This window comes from Phodopus roborovskii, unplaced genomic scaffold, assembly GCF_943737965.1.
Source record: "Phodopus roborovskii unplaced genomic scaffold, PHOROB, whole genome shotgun sequence".
NCBI classification, from domain to species: domain Eukaryota; kingdom Metazoa; phylum Chordata; class Mammalia; order Rodentia; family Cricetidae; genus Phodopus; species Phodopus roborovskii.
In genome coordinates, this window is record NW_026126469.1 from 15,892,264 (window position 1) to 15,918,004 (window position 25,741).

The window sequence follows — 25,741 nt, forward strand, 5'->3', positions numbered from 1 at the left end:
TCTCTGCATACCAAATCACCTTTTTCCTGTCTGATAGGAATGTATGTGATAGGAATGCATTTAAGACCTGTTGCACAAAGCAGGATAAACTGTAATCATGCTAGGAACAGTGACTCATACCTGTAATGCTAGTATTTGGGAGGCAGAGGGAGGGGCATTGCTGCAAGTGTGGGGCCAGTCTGGTCTGTCTGGTGCTGCAGAACAGCCAGGTGTGTTAGTTACTTTTCTATTGTCAGGACAAAACACTGTGGTCCAGGCAGTTTATAAAAGAAAGCATTTAGTTTGCCATTCACACTTAGAGAGAGAGAGAGAGAGAGAGAGAGAGACTGGGAATGGAATGGTTTTGAAATAACAAAGCCCACCCCCAGTGACACACATCCTCCAAGGCCACACTTAATCGTTCCCAAACAGTTATACCAACTGGGGACCAAACATTTGAACATATAATTCCTATGAAGGCCATTTTCATTCAAACCATCACATCAGGACTATATAATGATACGCTGTCTCAAATAGATAGATAAATAAATAAAAAGATATCTTTAAAGCGGGGTGTTGGTGGCGCACGCCTTTAATCCCAGCACACAGGAGGCAGAGACAGGCAGATCTCTGTGAGTTCGAGGCCAGCCTGGTCTACAGGGCGAGATCCAGGACAGACTCCAAAGAGAAACCCTGTCTCAAAAAACAAAAAAAATAGATAGATAAAATGTCTTTAATTATGTCTGCATACTTTTTCCCCTAAAGGGAACATGTTCAATCTGTGACCCATGGGCCATATACAGCCAAGGATAGACATAAATGTTGCTCAACTATAAATTATAAACTTACTTTAGAATTATGAGGTTTTTTTTAAAAAAAAAAATGTGCGATTGTGTGTGTGTGTGTGAGAGAGAGAGAGAGAGAAGAGAGAGAGAGAGAGAGAGAGAGAGAGAGAGACTTCTTTGCACAATTCTCCAATGTGACTTCGTAGAGCACATGTGGCAGTCAGAGGATAGCTTTCGGGAATCACTTCTTCCCTTCTGTGTGGGTTCCAGGAATTGAACTCGGTCGCTGGTACACAGCAAGGGCCTTTGCCCTCTGAGTTATCCTGCCAGTCTGAAAACGGTCTTCATCCGCTTTGAAAACAGAAAGGCCAAAGCGGACCTGTGCAGTGACGCAGCCTGTCCTGTCAGCAGCAGGGCTTTCCACTGTGACACTGGCTCCCAGCTGGAACACCTCTGCTGCTATTCTGCTCACCCACAGGACAACTGGAAGCCAAACAGTTTTCCTTCTCATCACCTCCTCCACTCCCTGCCGGGAGCTTTCCTGCCATTCCTACGTTCCGGATGGAATGGTGCAGCCGGGACACCAGTGATAGCTGAAGCCAGGACACAAACACTGGGCAAGCCAACGAACAAAATGTGAAAGGGTTTGGTAAACACATGAGGGAGACTGGGATGGACACACAGGTCCAGACCTGCCTCATTAGGCAGGAAATGTTGCCTAAACCATCCGCTCTTCTTCCGCAGATGGCGAGAGGGCAGGAGCCACCTTAGGCAGCCATGACCCTGTGCTAAATGGAACTCTGCAGCTAAGACACTTCGGGACATTAAGTCATTGCAGAAACGAAGAGACTTAATTCAAGAGAACAAGGGCCTTGGTTTCTATGGCACTGCTTTTGTTATTTTTGCACTGCAAGCCCTGGACAAGCACAACCTTCCTACCTGTAGTTGCTTGTCTGTAGGTTATAAAGCTTGTCTGTCGGCACCAGGGGTGTCAGCTGGGGAGAGAGACTCAAGAGTTACTGTCAGAGATCTCTGCACTGGGGAAGCCAGGACTCTTGACTTCACCACAGAAAAGAACTTAGAATGAGTCAGTATGAAGTAGAATTGGATATTAAGCACGAAAACTTTTTAAAAATGTGTATGTGTGCTAATATGATCATGTGTGTATGTGTGTGTGTGGTATGTATATTCTTGTGTTTATGTGGCATTTATATCCCCGTGTGTGTGTGTGTGTGTGTGTGTGTGTGTGTGTGTGTGTGTTTGTGTGTGTGTTATGTATGTAAAGTGGGGGTTTGGCACTGGATGTGTAAACTGAGGACATGACTGCACTAAGGTTTGGTTGAAAAACTTTTTATTGCACCCTGCCAGTACAGGAGGTACAGGAGTGTGCCTCTGTCAGGCTTTTCCTTAGTATTGAGGATCTGAACTCAGGTCCTCTGTGCATGCATGGCAAGTACTTACTGATTGAACCAGCTCCCCAGCCATGATGAGTTCTTGAGTTTTTTTTTTTTTTTTTTTTTTTTTTTTTTTTTTTTTTGGTCTTGGTTTTTTGAGATAGGGTTTCTCTGTATAACAGCCTAGGATGTCCTGGAACTCACTCTGTAGACCAGGCTAGCCTTGAATGAGATGTATTTATTTATTTATTTATTTATTTATTTATTTTGAGACAGGTTTTCTCTCTATAGCCCTAGCTATCCTGGAACTTGCTCTGTAGACAGACTGGGCTAGAACTCAGTTAACCTCTGCCTCTCCAGTACTAGGATTAAAGACATGCACTACCATGCCAGCTAGAAAGAGGATTTTAATTTTTCTTAAGTAAGGTTGATAAGAAGGTACTCAGGGAAAGAGGATGATGTGCTCAACAGCATGGATTTGGGCAGGGTCATCACCATTCACTATCTTTGTAGTAGTTGTAAATACAATTTGGTGGCTCCTGAAGCTACATCTTTAAAGTTTGCCAGGGGGCTGGAGAGATGGCTCAGCAGTGGTTGCCACTCTTGTAGAGAATCTAGGTTTGATTCCCGACACCTACACCAGCACTTGGAAGGCAGAGCACTACCATCTCGCTGATACCGTCTCGCCAACAAGAACGACGTGGCACACTCAGGATCCTTCTGCAGTAAAGCTTTAATGCATCTTGAGAGGGAGAGCATAAGCTTACAGAGCGGAGACCCCAAACATCCAAAACCCAACCCTTATATAGGTTTACAACCTTCGCCTCGGACGTGTCACCTCCTGATTGGCTGCAGCCCATCGGCCCATATGACGCCACGGGAGAGGCAGAGCCCAAGGGATGGAAAGTTACCCAGCGCCTGCGCACTAGCTTGTTTACCATTCGGTGCCTTCCAAGTGCTGGTATTAAAGGTGTCTCCCATTATGTCTGGTCCAAATCCATTTTAAGTTATGTCTGTGTGTAAGGCTGAGTGAGTTTATGTGTATCACGTGCACGCAGCTGCCCAAGGAGGCCAGAGGGCATCAGATGGCCAGGAACTGGAGTTACAGGTGGTTGTAGGTGTCGAGAATCAAACCTGGAGATGGGGGTCTTACTATATAGACCTAATTGTCCTGGAACTCACTTTGTGGACCAGTCTGGCCTCGAACTCAGAGATCCGCTTGCCTCTGACTCAATGAGTTTCAAATGAGACAGAGAGTTGGGTTTTTGTTGTTGCTGTTTGTTTTGTTTTTTCTTTTTGAGACAGGGTCTCATTACGTAGTTCTGGCTGCCCTGGAACTCTCTCTATAGATCAGGCTGTCCTCAAACTCACAGAGATCTGCTTTCCTCTACCTCCCAAGTGCTGGGGCTAAAGATGTGTGTCACCATCAATGGGCCAGAGAGTTCTTAATTCTCAACTAAATGTACACCTTTGCTAAAACTCAGGAACAACTGACAGGAAATGGCCAACAAAAGTCGCTTCAACCAAGAAAATCTGTTCTCTACAGAAAGAATGAAGCGTCCTAGAAGAATGTGGTCTACCCAGGGAATGGTGGCAAGTCAGGATTAGTCACACTTGTCCCTGCTTCCTGAGCACGGGAAGGCCTGCTGCTGAAAGCCTTGCAGACACACCCTTGGCTCTGTTGTTCCTTATTGTCAGTAGGACTATTTCCATTCCTATACAGGGAGGGAAATGGAGTGACCAGTTATAACGCATCTTGCTTATGGAGCACAGACTTATAAAGTATTTATTTTATCTTTTTGTTTTGTTTTGCTTTTTTGTTTTGATGTTGGATTTTTGAGACAGGGGGGTCTCTGTGTAGCCCTGGCTGTCCTGGAACTTGCCTCAAACTCACAGAGCTCTGTCTGCCTCTGCCTCCCAAGTACAGGGATTAAGAGCCACCACTGACCAACTTATTTTACTCTTAAGTGTGGTGTGTGCGTGTGTGTGTGTGTGTGTGTGTGTGTGTGTGTGTGTGTGTGTGTGTACAGGTATTATACATGTGAGTGCAGGTGCCTTTAGAGACCCAAGGAATCAGATCCCATGGAGCTGGCATTATAGGTGGTTATGAGCGGCCACATGTGGGTCCTGGGAATGAACTCGGGTCCTCTGGAATAGCAATATATGCTCTCAAAGGCTGAGCCCTCTTTCCAGCCCTATCACAGAAGGTTTTTAAGGAGAGAGTAAAATGACATTGGCATTGTGCTGTGAGATCCTCTGGTGGCAACAACAGTAGGCAGGAGTTAAACTGAAGGACTGGAGGTCAGTTAGGAGACCCTGGCTGTGCCACAGGACAGGGGTGGGGGTGGGGAGCGGAGCAAATTACCACTTTTCCCTGAGTTTGCTACTCAAGTGTGGTCTGCAGAACAGCAGCCTGGGTGTCACCCCAGGCTCAGGCAGGTGTGTGAGCCTTGCCCAGACTACTGTAAACGGAACAGGAGACTCAAGACTCAAAACTACACTGAAATCTGACCAGTGTTAACAGAGTCCATTGGGGTTTTTCCACTTGTTTTTAACCATGGATCCCTCTAAGAACCAGAGGAATGTCAAGGGGGGGAAATAGTGTGTATGTACCAACTTAGTGAAACCTGGAAAGGATCCCCTGAAGAACATCACGGCCACAGCTGGGCCTCAAGGAACCCCAACTCTTAGTTTATTAGCTGTTTAGTTAGGGAGGGATGGTAAGGAGTCAGCAGTCCAAGAAAATGTTAACCCTGAAATACAGGTATCTGTGTGGAAGCCCAGTGAGGCTTTGAGGGCCAGGCTCTGCTCCCCTCTTCGCCTCACCCCACCTGTATTGTTCCCCCAAACCCCTGGTGATCTGAGCAGATACCCTGGAGAGACACAACATGGCCCACCCAGGCTTCCTGGGGCAGGACAGCGCCTGCCTGTGTGTTTTTCTTTAGTCTCAGAAAAGCCAAAATTAGCCTCCCTGTTGTTTCTTTTCTCGGGAGCCTCTAAATTGTATCTCAGGAAAAGATTATTGTGCTCTCGGGACCCTATCTTATCGTGGGGGGTGGGGGGGAGAGGAAAATGGTCTTTGACAAATTGGTCCAATTCGGACAATCACATGACTTCCCATCACATAATAGCCCACCCCAGCTTTAATAAAAGCTATTGTGTCGATTCCCAAATATTTAACCAGGCCTGAAAGAGCTGGGGAACATTGAGGCCTGAAGCACTCATGTGGATGATCCCTTTTTTTTTTTTTTTTTTTTTTTTTTTTTTTTGGTCTGTGGTGACACCAGGGGCTCTGGATCCAGGGCTTAGGTTATCACTTATCTGTCACTAACTGTTTTTGTTTTAATTAATTTTTATTTAAATTAAAAACAATATTATTTTACATACAATCCCAGTTCCCCCTCTCTCCTGCCTTCCCATTTTCCCCCACATGAGGCCTCCCATGGGGGATCATCAAAGTCTGTCACATCATTTGGGACAGGACCTAGGCCCTCCCTAGTGTATCTAGGCTGAGAGAGTATCCTATCCCTCAGTAGGGCATGGGCTCCCAAAGCCCATTCCTGCACTAGGGATAAATAAATACTGGTTCCAACTTTGAAGACAGGAAACACAGCGGTAGCAAGCAGACCTTTAGGGGCATTCACCACCTTTTTGTTGGGGAGGGAGGTTCTGTTTGAGGTGTGAACTCCAGAGGCTGGAATATTGGAACCAAGAGTGTTTCTTCAGCTTCCCTCTTTCTCACATCAGTTAGGGTCCCTTGCTGACCCCTCTGAGGAGACATGACACTATTCTTGTGGCAAAAACTGCTCAGAAGACAAAACCATGTGTCATGAGCCAGGGAACAAAGTGTGACCTGCGTTGTCAGAGCTGAAAGTTCCACACAAAGAATTCAAGGCATGGCCAGGCATTTGCCCTTGTGCAATCTTCAAACACTCCTGGGTCTGGTGAGAGAGTGCGTGAATTCCCACTGACTTCACTCAGCCTTGTTCAGCATGCTGTCAGGGGATACTGGGGGGGGGGGACAAGGCAGGGGGCAGGCAGCCACACATGAGAACGGAGCAGAGCGTTATCGATGGGGAACACTTTTCCCCTGTGCTCATGCGGTCATCTGTCTGATATGCGGGTGGGTGGAGGTGGGCAGGAGGGAAGGGAGGGTCCAGCAAAGAGCCATGAGGTCATCGGAGCACCAGGCTTTCCTCACTGACCACTGGCCACAATTGTCTTCCTGCTTGGATTCCCAGGGGCTTTACCTCGGCTCCCACAGATGCTTTGGGTACACACATTTTCTTCCATCTCAAACTATGACCTGACAGCCAGATAGGCAATGTATTATTTGTCAAGAGATTTGAGATTAATCTGGAAACTGCAGCTTGTTCCCAGCTTTGCTGACAGCTCTGATGTATTGGACTCTATCTGTGATGCCTTTCCTGCTGCACAAGCCCCCAACTAAGCACAAGTATGTGTGTAGTCCTCTGCCTTGCCCAAGGCCTCTCTGCCTCTCTGACTTCATACCAGGATTTGGGGGTCCTCCCCCCTCTTGTCCCCCCCCCCATGTCACTGGATCAGTCAGTGTTACTGATGAATGACAACCGCAGAGACTCTGCTGCCCAGGGGATGCTGCAGGCCATCTGAGGACTGACTTAGTGCACCTCTGACTTAGTTCCACTGTCTGCAACCTCAAAAGAATAAGCACGGTGCAGCTTCCCACCTCGATGAGTGATCTTCAAGCTTCCTGATCTACCAATCCTTTTTCATGGCTGCATCAAGGTTTTGGCTGGACTTTGAACAATCCACATATCATATAGTTTCTGCCTTAAAGAGGCAGACACCTGCCTTGGGGTCCCTGGTATTGGCTTCACCAGAAATATAGATGTTGATAGTCTTGAACTGCTTGCTTTAGAGGTTGTGACCCCTTCATGTGTAGGGGGAACCATTTCACAGGGGTCACCTAGGACATCAGAAAACACAGATATTTACATTATGATTTATAAAGGTAACAAAATTACAGTTATGACATTGCAAGGAAAATAATTTTGTGGCTGTGGTCACCACACATGAGGAAGTGTCTCAGCCTTAGGAGGGTTGAGAATCCCTGCTCTGAAGGATAGGGGGAACCATCAAGTACAGCCTTCTGAACAGAGGTCAGAACAGTCTGGTCATTTCTTTAAAAGGACAATCTCACTGTCTGCAAAAATGGTTTGTATTTTCACCCTAAGGCTCCAAGGTAATCAAAACAAAGCTGCAACCCCTCAGGTGGACCTCTATGGAGGAGGAGCATGAAGGGTGCAGGTGTGACTCAGACAGCAGGACAGGGCTTGAACCACGTCTGCCCTGACATTCCCAACCAGCTAGTGCACTGGGCAGAGAGCCTCTGCAGGTGAACTGCTGTATCACTAAGAATGAGCCAAGGTCGGCAAAGGTGAAAGCCGCCCTGATCGCCTGCTGTGAAAAGCCTCCCAGCTGAAGACACAGAAGGACCAGTGTCCCACAGTGACACCAGGAGGCCACAGCAGAGGTGACAACTAGCGTTTCGTGGTTTACTTAACTGGCACTGATCTCTTCTTACTATTTACTTACTGTTGAGTACTTCCTATGCCCTTACTAACAGTTACTATGTGCCTTTTTGTTGTTCATATTTATTTATTGATGCATTGTGTTTGGAAGTATACACTTACTGTCAATAGGTATATTTTATGTGGCTTATATTCATTTACTAGAAATATTTGTGCAGGGGGAGGTTGCTATGTGGCAGTCTGGCCTTGAATCCCTGACCCTCCTGTCTCCGTCTACCAAGCTGGGATTACAGGCAAGTACCACCATACTGGCACATGTTCAGCCTATAGCGTGGAACCAAAAAAAACAAGTATGAAGCAATATTTCTGCCCTCAAAATTTGCAAAAGCTGAATGTAGTTATAGGGCCCCAAGCCCAGTCACTAAATCAGAATACATGAAGGGTTGGGCCAGGAAATGTGAATGAAATCCAAACCGAGCACAAACCACAGGTAATCCTGGAGCACAGTCAGGGTGGGGGGACTGTTGCCTTAATTTAGTCATGGTCACATAACAAGCAGTCCTGTGTCCAGGAACTATCAGGTTTTGAAATCGTCCTGCTTAGAAGCTGCTGGCCCAGCATGGCTGAAGCTGCCTTTCTGTCATAAAGGGACAGGTAATTGTAGTCACACATGGGCAGGACATGTAAGCACCCATGTGTTCCGTGCTCTTGACCTTTCCCCACCTCGAGGGATCATGATCTGCTCTTCCAAGCCAGACTCAAAAGTCATATCCTTGGTAAATGCCTCCCTGCTCTAGCATTTGAAAAGCTCTAGCAGCAGAAATACCTCCCAACCCCCCCCCCCCCCCCAGGCACTGTATTCTCTTCTCCAGCCAACATAGGCCAGGCCAGGCCAAGGTGTTTCTTTTCTACTCTTCCCAGACACAGCAGAGTAGCCTGCACATACTAACCCCTCAGAACGCATTGGCCGAATGGATGTATGGGAAGGGAAGACCAAAGAAGATGAAGGGATCGGGAGGGGTAGAAATGTGACCCCACTCATAGGGTAGCTAGTGAAGCCTGATTTAAGGCCAGTCCCTTGAGAGAATTCGACCTTTGTTCTGCACCGGGAGAGCCAGCTGAAGCACTGGCCTGTCTCCCAGGGACTGTGAGCTTGAACAAAGGTGAAATTACCGTGTCTCACAACCCCGTGTGACCTGAAGATATTAATTATCTCATTTTACAGCTGAGGACACTAAGGAAGGCAATAAACAGAGCTGGGGTACAGCTCAGGGACAAGGCACTCTCCAAGCAGTCACAGGGAATCGGCTCTCTCTCTCTGTTCAATGGGATCTGCTCGGCCTCCCTGGTGTAGCCATTAAGGGCAACATCTCAGACCCATGGCTGTTGTTCAATGTCAGCTTGACTGGATTTAGAATCGCTGTGGCACCTCAGAGAGAGTCTTGAAGGGTGTTTCTAGAAAGGTCTAACTGAGTAGGAGATACCTTCCCTGAATGTGGCTGGCTCCATCCCTGTGGGCTGCAGTCTTGGACTAAATAAAAAAGGAGAAGCTGAGCCAAGCGCAGCATTTATGTCTCTGGGCTTCCTGACTGTGAAGAGTTGCCACATACTCCTGCTCCCTCGCCTTCCCTGCTCCTTTCAAGTCCCTTCTTTTGGTTATTTGGTCATAGTGACAAGAAAGAGCCGCTGATCCAGTCCAGACCTAGACTCTGCCTTCCATCTTCTCTGGCAGCTGCCAGCACTGGCCCTCCTGGGACACTGACTCACTTGGGACAATACGTGAGTCACTAGATTGCCTTCCAGGATCTATTTTCTGCCTGAGGCTCTATGAACATGGTGACACACTCTGCCATTGTAGACACATATTTCTGAGTCTTCTCAGTCTTGCCTGCTCATAACTTTAATCATACACACAGCTGGATAATTAAAAGACATTGAGATGGGTTTGAAGGAGAAGTGTATCTGGTCCTGAGAAATGGGAAAACCTGTGCAAATGAAACCCTTTGTGCTTACATCTGATCTCCCTTCGTGATGTGTTGGAGCTTGAAGAGCTCGCTTATGGCTCCTTAGGAGTCTTTGATTTCCTAGCAGGCAGAAGAGATGGACATATATGTGAGGTTAATAACAACAGCTAGGCCCAGTGGCTCATACCTATAATCCTAGCAATGGGAAGGCTGAGATGGGAGGATTAAGAGTTCAAGACCAGCCTGGGGTACATAGTGAATTTGAAGTCAACCTGTACTACACAGTAAGACTCTGCCTCAAAAAAAAAAAAAAAAAAAAAAAAAAAAGGAAAAAAGAAAAGAAAGGAAATCAGAATCCCGCAACTGGTGAGTAGTGAGAGTCTTCTGGATCTAAAGTCGATGGCTGTCTTTTGTGTAGCAGGCCAGAGCCAGTGGGAGATGCCCCCCCCCCCACCAAGACAAACTCATGCCTCAGCCAGACCTGAGTGCTGGCTGCTGTGCTGGGCGTGGAGGCAGCACTTCATAGCCCTGTGTTTTATTGTATATTATCTTATCTCAATAGGAAAAGGCAATTCAGGGAGAGAATTTCCTTGTCTGGACGCTCCAGGCTTTCCGTTTGTTCTGCTTTCTGAGCCCAGTTCACCCCCATTACTCCAGCCACAGAGGCAGCTTATCAGACTCCCATCAGGCACCTCATTTAAGTCATAGGGCCTGCTATTTTCTTAGGGCCAGACCAACTGGAATCTGTCTACCCATCCTGACCTGACAGTATTACTTTGCTTGGCACCCAGCCACTCATGGGGAGCTGCTAAAAAGTGGCCCCTGGCCATCTGTTCCCTTCATGGAGCCTGGGGACTTTTAGGGACTTGCTGGCAAGTGTGATTGATGTCCCAGAGAGCCTCTCAGACAGGACCAGCACTGAGAGCCTTTCTTTAAATCTTTACTTTCTTCTGCAGCTTGGGGGGAAGAGCCAGGTGTGGTTATGCCAGCCTCTAATCCCAGCCCTCAGGAGGCAGATGAAGGTGGGTCCCTGTGACTTTGAGGCCAGTCTGGTCAATGTAGGACAGTTGAGGCTATGTAAAGAGAGCCTGTCTAAAAAAGCAAAACAAAGAAATAAACACACACAAAAAAAGACAATAGAATGTTTCTCTTTTTTGAGTCTCCTCTATTGTTCCTCTACCACTACCATGCGTTCAACTAGCAACTTGGTGGTTGTTTCTCAGGGGCTCTCTCTGGCCGCTTGGAAATAGTTTCTATCTGATCTTTCTCTTTCTTGAGTCTTATGAGACATGATTGCCAATGAGCTGAACTACAGCATCTGCTTGAGCCTAGGGGCTTCTTCTGAAATAGAATAGAAGGTATTTGTGCTACAAACTTTGAAGACCAAGGGTGGGTGGAACCCAGGGCAGCACACAGGCTAGGCAATCCCTGAACCACACCCCCAGCCTGGAGAGCTATATTTTTAATTATGATGTATTTAGGCGCTCCCACAGCCTAGAAACCACCACTACATGAATCCACGATCACAATTGCTAGTGATGCTTCATGCTCTCTTGTGTTCAGCTTGTTACTTGACACTGTATTGAATAGTGTTTACTTTTAGTTTTTTAATTTTATTTTAAAAATTTAAAGATTTATTTACTTTTATTTTAGGTGCACAAGAGTTTTGCTTACATGTAGTTAGAGAGGGCTCAGGTTCACATGACCTGGGAACTCAGAAGCCAGGTTCTAGCTAGGGAATACCCAGCAGGTCCTGGTAGGAAGCCTCCACAGTGACTCCAGGTGTGCAGCTGGTTGCTTCCATTTCTTAATCTGCCAGTGTCTCTGCCTAACTACTGACTCTTTAACTGGTGCTCAGTGGGAGCTGGAGATAATCTAGTTAAGAAAGTTAAAATCTTGGCACTTGAAGCTGGAAAGCAGCTTGGAGTCTGGGGATAAATCTAAGTGGTGATGTGCTTGCTTAGAAGGTACAAGGATGGAGACCACGCTGTGCCTTGTTCTAGATCACTCTACAGTGTTAGTGATCTAGAGCGGTAGCTTTCAGGCTGGGCCTTGCCTTATGTAACTCCATTTTTCAAGCACCCTTTGTCTTCATTGTATGAGTGCATATTAAGAGACCGGGTGACTCTGTACCTTGCTGTACATGAAGACACCCTCATGAGTCCAGCAACACATATGAGGTACAGACCAAGAAGCGCCCAAAAGTAAAAATGTATCACTTACACATTTTTCAAAGTTAGGGATGGAAGGGCACATGGGTGTAGTTAAACTCTTATCGGTAAAAACTAGACCCAATAACTTATTAAACTCACTAGATCAACTAAACCCTCACCTAGAGCACAGAGAAAGGACACCTAACAGGGCAATACTAAGGACCTCATCCACTTTTCTACATCCCAGGGTTTCAGCTTAGCTCAGTCTCCACTATTGGAATTGCATTGTCTGTCCATCTGTCCAAATAGGGTCCTACACCTCGCCTTCATAATCCTGAGCCTCTGCAGTTACACTGGACCCTTGTGACCCTGTGGCTTGGCTCTCTGCCTTTAGCACAATGTTCAGACTGTGTTTGTTGATATCTGTTCTGCATCCCTACCAGCTCTCTGCCTCTGCCTCCAGCCAAGCCCCTGACTCTGCCACCCACCCCTTTAACTCTTCTGCAGCTATTTAGTGTCCCATACATGCAATATATGTACAATTACATGGTGATGTGCAGTGTGTGATCTGAGAGTTTAGTATTAGCAATTAAGATCAAAATAAAAGAACTTGTGTTCGCCAGTTGTAAGCTACCAAGGGAAATCTAGACTTTTGAATTTACTGTTGCGCAAGAATGTCTTGTTTCTGGCGGCAAAGCAAAACATCCAACGGAAGATGAAAGCAGGGCTGTTGGGGACTTGTGGTCAGAGAGCTGTTGTTTTCCCAATAAACTTAAGCACGATCTGCTTTTCTTTTGTTAAATTATGCACCTGCGCTTTTGCTTTTTAAAAAGTTGAATGTACTTAGGTAGGATGGTTTGCAGCTTCAGGCTGTTGGACAGTTGCGAATGCACCGCAGAACAGCCTTGCTACTATCTTTTAAAAACTCTATGAGGAGAGACTTAAGCCAGAGACGCCCCGGCAAAGCACAGGCGCCTACTGGGCGGAGTCTGCGTTGCTCCGGGAGGCGGAGGCAGAAGGGTGCGCCTGCGCCTGCCCTCCGTTTCCTTTCTTCCCGGAAGTGTTCCACGGTGGCGCAAATGGCCGTAACGATTTGTTGTCCCTGCTCAGTTCTGCTCTGTGTGGCCCCGCTGCTAGAGGACACTACTTGCTATCCGTCGAGGGTGAACCTTGTAGACCCCGGGGAATACGAAGAAACGCCCCGGGCTCCGCCTCCAACACTGGCTGCAGCCGCCAGGGTTCCAGCAGGAACCTAGGAGTTTAACGACCTACCCTGCTTGGAAGCAGCAGGGTAGTTTCAAATGTCCGTATTCGGCTGTCAGACTTAGGCAGAGAAAAAGCAGATTAAACATTCTTCGGCACTGGGCATTGAAACCAGAGCCACAACGTGTGTTAGGCACGCGCTTTGTCTCTGAACTCGAGCTCATTTAATATTATTATTATTATTATTATTTTAATTATTTCACCTTGGAGACTGGATTTTGCTAGCCTGGAACTTGGTGATCTCGCCACCCTCCCATTTTAGCCTGGAATAACTGGGATTACAGGTCAGTGCCATCAGTCCCCTGCTCATATTAGGCGTTCTTTGTATCATTTGAACTTGTCAGAAATCATCTCTCACCAATTAAAGAGTTCTGGAACACTACAGTGTACATAGTTTCTTTTTGTTTTGTTGTTTTGGAGCCGAGCCGCCTCTACCTATACATTGCCTTTTGACTTTAGAAAAGATGAGTGAGAGGGTAGGAGAGCATAGAAAAATGTCTGCACAATTTACAAAACGTGAAGGAGCAGGAGGGAAATGTGCAGAGAACTCTGAAAGTATTGTGAAGGTTTGGCCTTTTTTGATGCTAGAAATCGAACCCAGGGTCTTGCTCATGCCAAGCATCTACTATACCACACAGCTACCTCTTAGCCCTAGTATTTATCTTAAATGGGTAGTGAAATTTAAGCAGGGGGGTGGGGTAGGGCTGGTAAAGCCACTTGCTGCTAAAATTGAAACCCGATTCAAGTCCCAGAACCCACATGGTGGAAAGAGAGAGCTAGCACCTGCAGGTGGCCACTCTGGCCTCCATACGTGCAGGTGCAACATACACAAAAAATAATAAATTGAATCAGAAGTATATCCTATATAATGTTAACTATTTTCAAGGTGTATATGAAACCTACCTTCATATAACATCTCTTTCTGAGTGTAAAGGTGTCAGTCTTATGTGTGAAATGCTGACTGGCATATTCATGAAAGAAAAAAGGAAGAAAAACTTATATTCATGCTGGGCCCATGCATGCTAGGCAAGCTGTAGTATCCTCAGTCAGTGGTGGTTGGTTGATTTGTTTTAAGGAAGGGTCTCACTATGTTGTCCTGGAACTCTGATGACTAGACCAAGCTGGCCCTGAGCTCACAGGGATTAACAGTGTGCACCACCACACCCTGCCTGGTTTGTTGGTCTTTTGAAACTGGGTCTTGATAGCTAGGCTGACCTTGACCTTGTGGAAGTCCTCCTGTCCCTGATTCCCAAGTGTGGAGTTAACAAGCGTGAGCCACCATGCTTGGCCTTTCATGTTAACAAATGGGGAAACTGTGACCCAGAAAGAGGAACGACAGCACACTGCCTCAGACCTCTTGGGCCCAGAGCCTTCTTAGACTAGTAGCTCAGTTCTCATAGAAACAGACATGCACATATCATCAGATGTCCTTGTCCTCACAAACCTCTTTCTGGAGTGACTACTGGATAGGTTTGAAGTGACTAGTTCTTCAGATCTATGCTATTTTATTTTGTTTTCCTCACTCGAGACAGGGTCTCCTATGTCCCACACTGACCTTTGCTGTGTAGCTAAAGAGAGATGACCTTGAATTTCTAATCCTGCTGCTTCCATCTCCCAATTCATTATATCTCCTTTATGCTGTACTGGAGACTAACCAGGGCTTCATGCATTTAGGAAAGCATTCACCCACCTGAGCCACAGCCCTCCAGGCAAGCTGTTAAGACAACATAGTAATCAGAGCACCCCCTACATCAGACAGATTTCGGGCAGACAGCATAGCCCTGACTCCAGGAGGTTAAGCAGGGTGTGCACTGTGGGGCAGATGCTTTGGTTAAGGATGTGTCCTTATCTATAAAGTGGCTCTGCCTGTAATCCCAGCACTTGGAAAACTGAGATAGGAGGCTTATGATTTTGAGATTATCTTGGCATCTTACAGTCCCTGATTTTTCTTTTTCTTTTTTTTTTAAGGAGTATACTTTAAGCATGAATCTCATGTTTACTCTGTACCCATGGCTACATTTCTGCTTCATGAAAAGTGTGGGATAAGAAACGCACTAATTGGGGCTGGAGAGGTAGCTCAGCGTTAAGAGACACTCACTAATTAGAGCCTACTTGAGCAAGTCAGTCACCTTCCTGTCTTGGTGTCTCTTGTGGCTACAGCATTCAGTACTAACTCCCTAGTCTCCATGGCCTGGTTCTTTTCCAGCTCTCTCCTTTCAAAACCACGTGGTTCCAGTCAGGTTTCTTCGTCCTTGGCTGAATCACAGCCTTCCCTGCCTTGAGTTTGCTATGATCTGGGCTGGAATGTTCCATTTCACCCCATGCCCCGTAGTCCTCTTTCCTTAAAGTGTTTCAGTGAGCAAAGCTGACCCCAGCAAGCTCCCGCACAAGAGAACTAAGGACTCAAAGCAGATAATATGGCTTTGAATTGTGGTTTAGAGGTCCCCAGGGAACTGGGCACTATGCAGAAACCTGCACAACCAACCAGCTTCCACCGGCACCCCGTTCTTCACACTGTTGGGACTTGCACCGTCCCTCAGGAGAAACTGGGCAACAGCAGCTGAGTCATAGGTGGTCATGGGCCAGCTGGGAGCAGAGCTGTGTTTCTTGGCATCTCTTCCGGTTCCCCTCGTGGCAGACTTCTGTACTAGAATATTCCTGCACTCCACCGTCAGATATTTGAATCCATTCATCCAACATTTATTCACACGAGTGTTTGCTCCTGCCTTGTCCCATTCCCTTCATTCTTCCCCTCATTCATAGTCACAGTATTATCCTCAGACAACCCCGCCACACTTGAGGCTGCACTTTGCACTGTTCCCTTACCTTTTGCATGCCCCCCGTTAGCCCTAAAGCACAGAAGGCCCCCTAATGTGCAAACCCAGCCCCAGCACAGACTTTGCCAAGCTGGAGGGAATCCTGTTACCAAGATCAGGTAGCAGGTGCCCTGGCCCTGCCAGTGATCTTCCAAATGTTCAGTTGAGCAGGCAGTCCTAGTTAATGTGTGGCAGCTATGTTAGTGACTGGACGGCAGAAGCCAATTCCTGTGTGTGTGCCCAGGTCCCCTCGCTGGTGGACCCACTCTTTCATCTGGCCTTAGCCGAATCTTGAAGAATGTAGTCTGTTAATATCCAAGTGTTGGAACTCAATCTTGGTGAGTTCAATCCTGTTATTCAATGAACAATATTTACTCTCGAATCTCATGGGAATAGGTTCTGTGTCTTTTGGGAGAAAGCTTATGTATACAAACAGGATTCACCTGTGAACTTCTCGTCACCAGAGGAAACTTGGCATGCACAGCTCCATCCACAGGCCCCACAGCCTTAGCTCCATTCTGAGCCATGGGGGTAGACTAGCCAAGCTAAGTGACAGCTCCATGTTCCTCACTCCTTGGGAAGCTTCTGCATCAGCTTGCATTTCTGCCATGGGTGGCCCTGTAGGTTGGTCCCCATCTAGTCACTGGCAGATGCCTGACCTTGAGTTCTGAGCTGATGGACTGGCTCCCAGTGATGTCAGTCATCAGAGGTCAAGTCCACCGGGCTCAAAGAGCCCCTGTGCATCTGTGATCCGAGGCGCTCCACATTGTTCGTGTTCCTTTCCAGGTTGACATCTTCGGGATCCCACTGTGGAAAAAGACAGAAAAGATGTCTAGGTGTGACAGGTCCTTTCCAACAATTCCAGCCCAGCCACCTCCAGGTGATAGCCCAATCCTGGGTCTCGTGACCCAAGCAAAGACAAGGGAAAGTCAGTAAGCACAAGGAAGGCAGGCCTGTGTTCTAGGATCTAGAGAGAACATAGCTTTATTAATTTAAGTGGTGTCTCCTATCCCCATACTGGCGTCACCACCCTCACATAGTGTAGCTTTAACTCAAGGAATGAAAGAGCAGCCACCTTGAGAAGACAAGCCCCGCCTCTGTTTTTATCTCCGCCATTCCATCCCTCACCAAGCCCTGCCCTAAAATCCCCTAGATGTGTAACACTCCTGAAAAAGGGCAGCTAAACTCAACTCTTTCCAGCCCAAGGGGACGGCTCCTCTGGTGTTATTTTCTGAAGTTGTAGTCCAGTGAGCTCCCACCCCTCACTGGGTATTGCCCCCCCACACACACTTATTTGCATCCTCACACTGAAAGCTTTGGTCTCTCCTTGGACATCTACCTGGCCCTCCTGGAGATGGCAAATTCCTAAGGAGCAGAGCACAGCTGGGCCTTTGTCCCCATGTAGTTTTTCCTCTCAGCTTGAGGCTCAGTAGACATGTCTAAAATGAACTCTTAAAGGCCAGCTCAGGGCCAGTGAGATAGCTCAGTGGTAAGAGCACTGGCTGGTCTTCTGGAGGACCTGGGTTTGGTTCCTAGCACCCACATGGCTACTCACAACCATCTGTAATTCTAATTCTATAGGATCTGATCCCCCTTTCCTGCTCCTTTGGCACTGTGGTACATAGGCATACATGCAGACAAAGATTTTCCACACACACAAAATAAAAATAGATGGGTTCAGTGGGTAAAAGGTGATTGCTGCCAAGTCCGGCAGTATGGGTTCGATCCCTGAGACCCACACAAAGGAGGGAGAGGACTGACTCCTCTACGTTGTTCTCTGATCTCCACGTGTGAGCTGTCTCTCTCTCACACACATATATGCACACACAATTTTTAAAAAGCCAGTTCAGCCTGATGGATGCTGCCATCACTGACTCCAATAAGAATGGCAACTTGAAGCTGGGCATTGGTAGTGCACGCCTTTAGTCCCAGCACTCGGGAGGCAGAGGCAGGTGGATCTCTGTGAGTTCAAGGCCAGCCTGGTCTACAGAGCTAGTTCCAGGACAGCCTCCAAAGCAATACAGAGAAATCCTGTCTCAAAAAACAAACAAACAAACAAACAAACAAAAAACCCCACCACCAACAACAACAAAGAATGACAAATGAAATCAGAAAAGCCTTGAGGGGAGGGATTAGAAACAGTCCTGGAAGTGTAGATGGAGTTGTCTGCAAAATACTCCTCAAAGATGACAAAGCAGAACATGAATCCTGCACATGATTGAAGATGAAGAATTTTATCGCTGGACATGGTAGCGCACCCCTTTTATTCCAGCATGGCAGAGGCAGAGACAGGCAATATTTCTGTGTGTTTGAGGCCTACATAGACATCTGTATGGAGAGTTACAAGACAATTGGGACTATACAGTAAAATCCTGTCACAAAAAATACAAAACAAAGCCAAGCAGTGGTGGCACACACCTTTAATCCCAGCATTCGGGAGGCAGAGGCAGACAGATCTCAATGAGTTCGAGTCCAGCCTGGTCCACAGAGCCAGTTCCAGGACAACCAGGGCCACACAGAGAAATCCTGCCTTGAAAAACCAAAACCAAAACCAAAAATAATAAACAAACCAAAACAAACAAAACCAACCAAACAAAGAACAGAACAACAAAAATATAGAAACAAGCAATGGTCCTGGAGCTATGTCAGCTTGCGCTGAAAGATCGATTTGGGCAGCATCGTAGACCCAAACACACACATGCGCTCAGAGAAAGATACTTTATCATCACCATTGTCGAAGCTCTGAGAATCCCACATAAAACCGGCAAGGCTTTCATCTAACGCCCATAGCATGTCAGCTCTAAAACACAAATTTCTTCTTTGTTTTGAATAAAGAACCTAATTCAATTAATGATTCACCCACATAACTGAACCAAGTTCTACTTGGCGATTAAAAACCCCACAATGGGCTGAGAGATGGCTCAGTGGTTAAAAATGCTTTTTGCACAACCACAAGGACCTGAGTTTGGAACCAGTAACCGCAGTGATATGAGGAGTAGAGACAGGAGGATTGCTGGGGCTTGCTGCCTGCAAGTGTAGCTGAAAATGTCAAGGTTTAGGTTTACGGAGAGATCCTAGTCCTTATTCAAAGACCCTTTCCACTTATGAGGTGGAGAGGAATAAATGAGGATGCTCTCCTCTGGCCTTCATGAGTGGATGACATTCTGTACACCCTACACACGAGTGTGTGCGTGCACACACACACACACACACACACACACACACACACACACACACACACACACCATGTGAAAAAGATCACTGTAGCTCAGTGGCCCGCAGACCTGGCACTGAGGTAGCTGGGTTCACACAGCTCCTCTGCACCTGTCTGGGGTTGTGAAAATTTCTTGTATAGTTGTAGCTGCAGACTTGGCACCTTTCACCAAATTCTTTCCAGACACCAGAGATTCTGCATAAAATAACTCAGTGGTCCTTAGCCTCAGAGCCATGTGCTCAGTGGCAGGAGAAGGGGCCTGTTCTGTCCTCTAAGGATGGCCAGGGCACTTCTGATGAATATGGTGGGCATGCACAGACCCAGGTCCTACACCAGACATCTCAGAACATGCCCTGAACTAACAGTGGCAGAAGCATCATGTCCCAGTAGTCATTGGGCTGATGCCGGGGGCTCTGCAGCCACTGTTGGTGGAGTGACACATGGTTTAACATATTTTTTTAAAAAAATTAAAATGTATTTATTTTTATGTGCATTAGTGTTTTGTCTGCATGTATGCTTGTGTGAAGGTGTTAGATCATGGAGTTATAGGCAGTGTGAGCTGCCTTTTATGGATGCCGGATCCTTTGGAAGAGCAGTCAGTGCTCTTAATCACTGAGTCATCTCTCCAGCCCCACAGTCTGACATCTTAACAAGTCACTACAGCACTTCTTAGATGCTCTGATGTTTGAAAGCCACTGTTCCAACTTCTTAAACATTTTGTAAGTTATTCTTGCTAACCCTGATGGAGTCACCTGCCCGTGAACAGGGACAGTCTGGCACTTTGAGCAGGTGAACCCTTAGACTGCATCTTAGAAAGCATGCAAAGTCTGTCTTCAGAATCTACAGGATAATGTACTAAGATCTATAGGATAATGTGCTGAGATCTATAGGACAATGTGCTAAGATGCTCTGAGCAAAAAAAAAAAAAAAAAAAAAAAAAAACATAATTAGAAAGAAGGCATAAAGCCTGCAGTAGTGGCACATGCCTTTGATCTCAGCACTCAGGAGGCAGAGGCAAGCAGATCTCTGTGAGTCTGAGGCCAGCCTGGTCTACAAAGTGAGTTCCAGGACAGCCAGGGCTACACAGAGAAACCCTGTCTCAAAACAAAACAAAACAAAACAAAACAAAAAAAACAAAAAAACAAAAAAAAAAAAAAACCAAGGAAAGAAAAAAAGAAAGATAGACAGAAAGAAAGAAAGGAAGGAAGAAAGAAATCATAAAACTAATTTGGGTGAGAGATGTATTCTTGTGTCACAAACTATCCTAGGCGATGACAGGCATAGGTAGTTGTCATCAAATATGCTTATCTATTATTGCAAGTGAGGAGACTGCCAGCTCCATGAGGTCTCAGAAAGACAAGGCCAACATGTGAGGCTGTTTCTCATAACTACTGCTGCAGCCACACCCAAATACCACTCGTGACCCTCAGCTACTCCAGGGCTCACAGACTCCCCAATAGATTGTATTTCTGCTGGGTCACACTGAGTTCTTTCCAAGCTCAGCCAGTTGGTCCTGGATACTTCCCAGTGCAGAAAGGACCTGGAAAACAGAGCACCCCAAACGTCCCCAGACTTGCCTCCTGACCTTTCCTATTTCCCATGTATTGGCTTTGCAGTGCTGGGAGTAGAATGTACTGGGCAAGTCCTCTCCTGAACTGCAAATCTAGCCCCACATTATTTTCTTTTTAACTAAGAAAGCTGTCTTGTTCTCCATCAAAGAGGGTTCAAATGAAATCAGGAATGGGAAATCAAGCCACAGAAGTCCCTCCCAAAAGAGACCAAACATTTGTCCATACCTGCTCCGAGTTTAGGGCTTCCCAATACTTCTGCTGTAGGATAAAAGAAAGAGACAGAGAGTGTTGGACAGATCTCTCCCAGGGCCACAGAGGAGAACTGAGTCAGCCCCTGTGCTCAGCCAGCCAGGAGTCAGACAGCTTTGGATGGCTGGGTGGGGTGGGGGTGGGGTGGGTGTCAGCTCCACATTCCAGCAAGCAAGAAGGCAGTTGCTATTAGCAGTGCAATTAATTTAATAAGTTAGTTAAATGATCAAAATAAAATAAAACAAACCCACCGTGGTTTTTGCAGATCAGGGTTCTGGGAGAAATGACTCTCAGACACTTCACAATTACTATAATTATAAATTATGGATGGTAGTAGTAGTTCTAATAATAGTAATAATAACATTAAATCTTCTATTTATTAACCACATAGCTGAGATGATCCAATGAAAACTCATAAAATTAAGAAAGAGCTGCAAATAAAATCTCCACCTCCAGGGCTTGCCAAGCAGCTGACATGGTTTTGACTCAGGGTTACTGACTGCAGGCTTGGTTTCACTCCAAACCTCAAGTATGCCTGCCCCAAGATCCCGGAGAAGTTCATACGGTCTGCTCGTTCCTCCAACTCTTCATTCGCTGCCTGGGAGACACAAGAGCTAGGAATCTATGCTGAAAGCCTATCCGTGGAATTCTAGTAAGCAGCCTAGCAGGCACTGGATTCAAGGTTATTGAAAACAAAGCTTCTACGGTTCAAGTTTTTTGAGACTGGGTCTCATGTAATTGAGGCTGGCCTCAAACTCATGGCATAGCTGAGGCTGGCCTCCATCCCCTTCCCTTCACCCCCAAATGCTGGATTACCAGGAAGTGATGACTTGCCCGGCTTGTTCAATGCTTTCGATGTCAAATGCTTTAATGATAGGGTTTTTAGTCACACACAAAAGTGAGGGAATAAAGAAGGCCATCGAGACAGCCTGCTCTCTTATCTTCTAATTTGGTATTTTAAAGTAAATCATTTTATTTGCAAATAATGTAAAATGCTAGGTAAATTGTAAATCCTAATTGTAATGTAATCTCCATGTGGCCCCAGCTAACCTCTGTGCAGAATCCTTAACAGTCTTCTTGTTTTGCAGGGAGGGGGCACTTATCCTGAAACCCCGGGGCCCCATGCATACTAAGCCTGAACTTTCCTCCCTTTGTCCCTCTCTTCCTCTCCCTCCCTCCTTCCCTCCCTCCTTTCATCATCTTTTTTTTTTTTTTTTTTTTTTTTTTTTTTTTTGAGGTAAGGTCTCTTATTGTAGTTCAGGCTGGCCTGGGACATGTGACAATCATAAGAGCCTCGGTTTCAGGTGTGACACACCAAAACTGGCCTAAGCATTAGTTCTGCCAGAACCGCACCCCTAGCTGCCATTCTTATATTTAACTCAATTGATCAGTTTTTTGTAACAGGCTCTCAGTGTGTGGCAGAGGCTGGCATGAAACATGTTATCCTCCTGCCTCAGTCTCCCCAGTGCTGGGATCACAGGCATGTACCACTATGACCGGCCAGCATGCACCTTCCTATTTAAGTTGGAATGCATCTGTAACATTGTTGCTCTTATTTGTCCCAGCCCCCTCTCTGCTAGCCTCTCCGTTTTGTTTTGGTTTTTTTCCTAAGTGGAGAGGAAACATTTAGAAGCAAATGCATGGCGCAGATATGCTGCTGCAGCCAGCGGGGCAGGGGCTTCTGGGATGAGGGCACTCAGTCCCATCCATTTTTTAAATGATACTCTTCTAGGGGAAACATAAGTGGAAAAAATTCATTAGAAGAGGTACGGGCTACTAAACTGATATAAAGCAGGGGCTGAGAAAGCTCCACAACTTTAGTGTGGTTGGAAGTAAGAAGAGAAGTTAAATTCAGAAGCACCTTGCTTTGCCTTAGAAATATACAGACAGCCCCACAAAATGTAAATGGCAGTTTGTGATGTAACAGTTGGTGTGCACTCGGTTCTTTGGGGAACGTTTCAGAGTGCAGTGTGCTGTCCTGCACCAAATGCAGCTGGTGGGAAACTGCTGAGATCCAGAGTCCACCTGGTGGAAATGTACTGGGTTCATTTCTGTGCTTTGCTAAATGTAGCGTATTATTATTTAAGACTTGAACAGAGGCAGCTGGGCGAAAAAGGGCAAATGGGAAATTTGTACTAATTTTGAAAAAAATTATGTACGTCCAAAATTATTCCAAAATGAAGTTTCTTTAAAGCCAAGCAAACCAGTAGGGAGGCTTGAGTCTCTCAGCTAGGTGGAAGTGAAGCCATTCCAAATGGCCAACACCAGGGACAGCATGAGATTTGAGAAGAGCGCCCTCTGCTGGAAGTAGTTAGGGATTTTTTTTTTGTGGAGATATATATATATTTTAAATAAAGACAGGCTCTACATGTAGATCAAACTAACCTCAAACCCACACCCATCCTGCCTCTGCCTGTAGTACTGGGATTACAAGCATGCACCACCACACCTATTTTAAGTTATCATTTTGAGTCAATGATAACATTTTAAGGCCAGTTAACTCAAACCTTTGTAACAGAAGTTTCTACTCCCAAAAGACTAACAATAAATAAATTTTTTTAGGTGTCTCCCTATTTCAAAATTAACAATAAAACAAAACGAAAAAAGGAAAAAACTTTTTTCTTTATTTCTCACAGAAAAAGATTAAAAGAACAACACCCAGCTGGCACTGGGGCGGTGTAACAGGAGAATCTGAAGTCTTCAAGGCCATCCTTATTCAAGGCTACATATCAGTTTGAAGCTAGCCTAGGCTACATAAGACTCTATAAAAAAAAAAAGAAAAGAAAAAAAGACTCCAAAATATATACACACCCTGGCCTGGAGAGATGGCTCAGCAGTTAAGAACACTGGCTTCTTTTCTAGAAGACCTAGGTTTGACTCCTAGTACCCACATGATGGTTCACTCCAATTCCAGGGGGTACAGTGCCCTCTACTGGCCTCTTCATAAACTGCATGCACACAGTACACAGACCCACATGCAGGAAACCATTCATACAATTAAATACAAATAAATGTTTAAAAGTATACACACACAGCCGGGCGGTGGTGCGTACGCCTTTAGTCCAAACACTCAGAGGCAGGCAGATCTCTGTGAGTTCAAGACCAGCCTGGTCTACAAGAGCTAGTTCCAGGACAGGCTCCAAAAGCCACAGAGAAACCCTGTCTTGAAAAGCAAAAAAAAAAAAAGTACATAGACACATTCTATATTCTATCCGTGGGAGATTTTCTGTTTTAACACTTAGAGAATAACCTTCTGGGAACAATTATCACAGTCATACTGTATGTATAATGATACCATGTGTATATATTATGCACACTGAAATAAGATCAAATTGTGCAAATACTTTTTCCCTTTTACACACAATAAACATGTCCGCAGTCTTTATCATTTGAGGCAGGGCCTTGACATGTCACTCGAGTCAGCCTCCAGCTCCCAAGGACTGGACCTCCAGGCACGGCCACCATACCTGGTCCCATGCATTCTGAGGTTATTCAGCCCGTGAGTCTGTGAACCACAGTACATGGTGTTTCACTTCACAAACTTCCTACAACATGCTTTCTCATGCTGCTCAAACCAAGAAACATGTGACACAGCATGTGGCAGTATTTCTCCTTTTCCTGAGGAAGTGAAGGGGGCTAAGTGTTGAGGAAATAAGGGCACATTCTAGGTTTAAGCTACAGACTGGGAACTGGAGTACACTCTTGCAGGCCATCTGTCCAACTTCCTCCTCCTATGTTTAGGGAGAAGTAACTGTCCCAAGACCAGGGACATAAGACGGTACTTGACTTGGCAGGGTTCACGTTTTCGGATCAGCCAGAGAGAGACAGGATAGGTACCTCTCTCCTGGATTGCATTACATGGGACCAAACAGAAGCCCAGGTGGTCAGTGACAGATTCAAGCCGGGGAGGTGGGGGAAGGGCACTCAGTAGCATTCAGAGGAGAGGGGCAGGACAGGGCAGAGGCGTCCAGAGGAGGAGATGTCCTGGATGCCCAAGTCGAATGCCATCAAGTATGTGAATGATGCCAGCTTAGGGATGGGAGAGGGAGGCCTGCCTGCGACCCCGTCCTCCCATCTGAGGGTATTCGAAGGTCTGTCACTATGGCCAAGGGGCACTGTAGCTGCCTGCCTGTGGGCAGGTTCAGGCCAGTCAGTCTTTCCTCATGTATTTTCCCTTCAAATGCCCACGCTCAGAAAATGTTTGTTGGATGACTGAGCAGATGCCGAGGTGAGGTACATGGTTACATCATCCGCTAACAGACACCTTCCTGATCTCACTCAGTAGCAAACACCCTCAAGGAACATGGCTCCCCAAACCAACAGCACGGAGGAGATGACTGTCGGTTAGTGAGCCAGGGGCTTGATTTTAATTTCCTCTTTGCTCTCTGCCCCCACGTGTGTGTTACATGACATGGCATCACGCAGGCAGGCTGGCGTGGTGCTGGTGCAGAGCTGAGAGCCCACATCTTGAGGCACAAGCATGAGGCAAGGGGAGGCACAAGTCTACCCCCAGTGACACACCTCCTCCAGCAAGACCACACTCCTAACCCTTCCTGGCCAGTGCGACCAGTTGGGAAACAAGCATTCAACTATATGAACCTATGGGAGCCATGATCATTCAGACCAGCATCGGCACAGATACTGTATGCGTTTTTTAAAGACATAGGTCTGATATGGCTCAACAGTAGAGTGCTCTTATAGGCTGGTCAAGACTTTGGGTTCAGTCCCCAGCAGTAAACAAAACAATACAGAAAGAGAAAGGGTGAGTATTTTGTTTGCTTTTTCAAGAGACAAGGGTTAGACCCGGCTGTCCTGGAACTCGCTTTGTAGACCAGGCTGG

At 46.3% G+C, this 25,741-nt stretch overlaps 1 protein-coding gene across 1 annotated transcript in view; it reads right to left on the reverse strand.

Annotated features, from left to right (window-relative positions):
- Positions 1-15,735: 15,735 nt before the first annotated feature.
- Positions 15,736-25,741, reverse strand: part of Tmem44 (transmembrane protein 44) — a 29,957-nt gene continuing 19,951 nt past the window's right edge. The window contains exons 10-11 of the mRNA XM_051191281.1: positions 20,878-20,910; positions 15,736-16,674 (exon numbers count right to left, since the gene is read on the reverse strand). Of these exons, the coding sequence (XP_051047238.1) occupies positions 16,564-16,674; positions 20,878-20,910 (144 nt within the window). The 3' untranslated portion in view covers positions 15,736-16,563. The remainder of the gene's footprint in view (positions 16,675-20,877; positions 20,911-25,741) is intronic.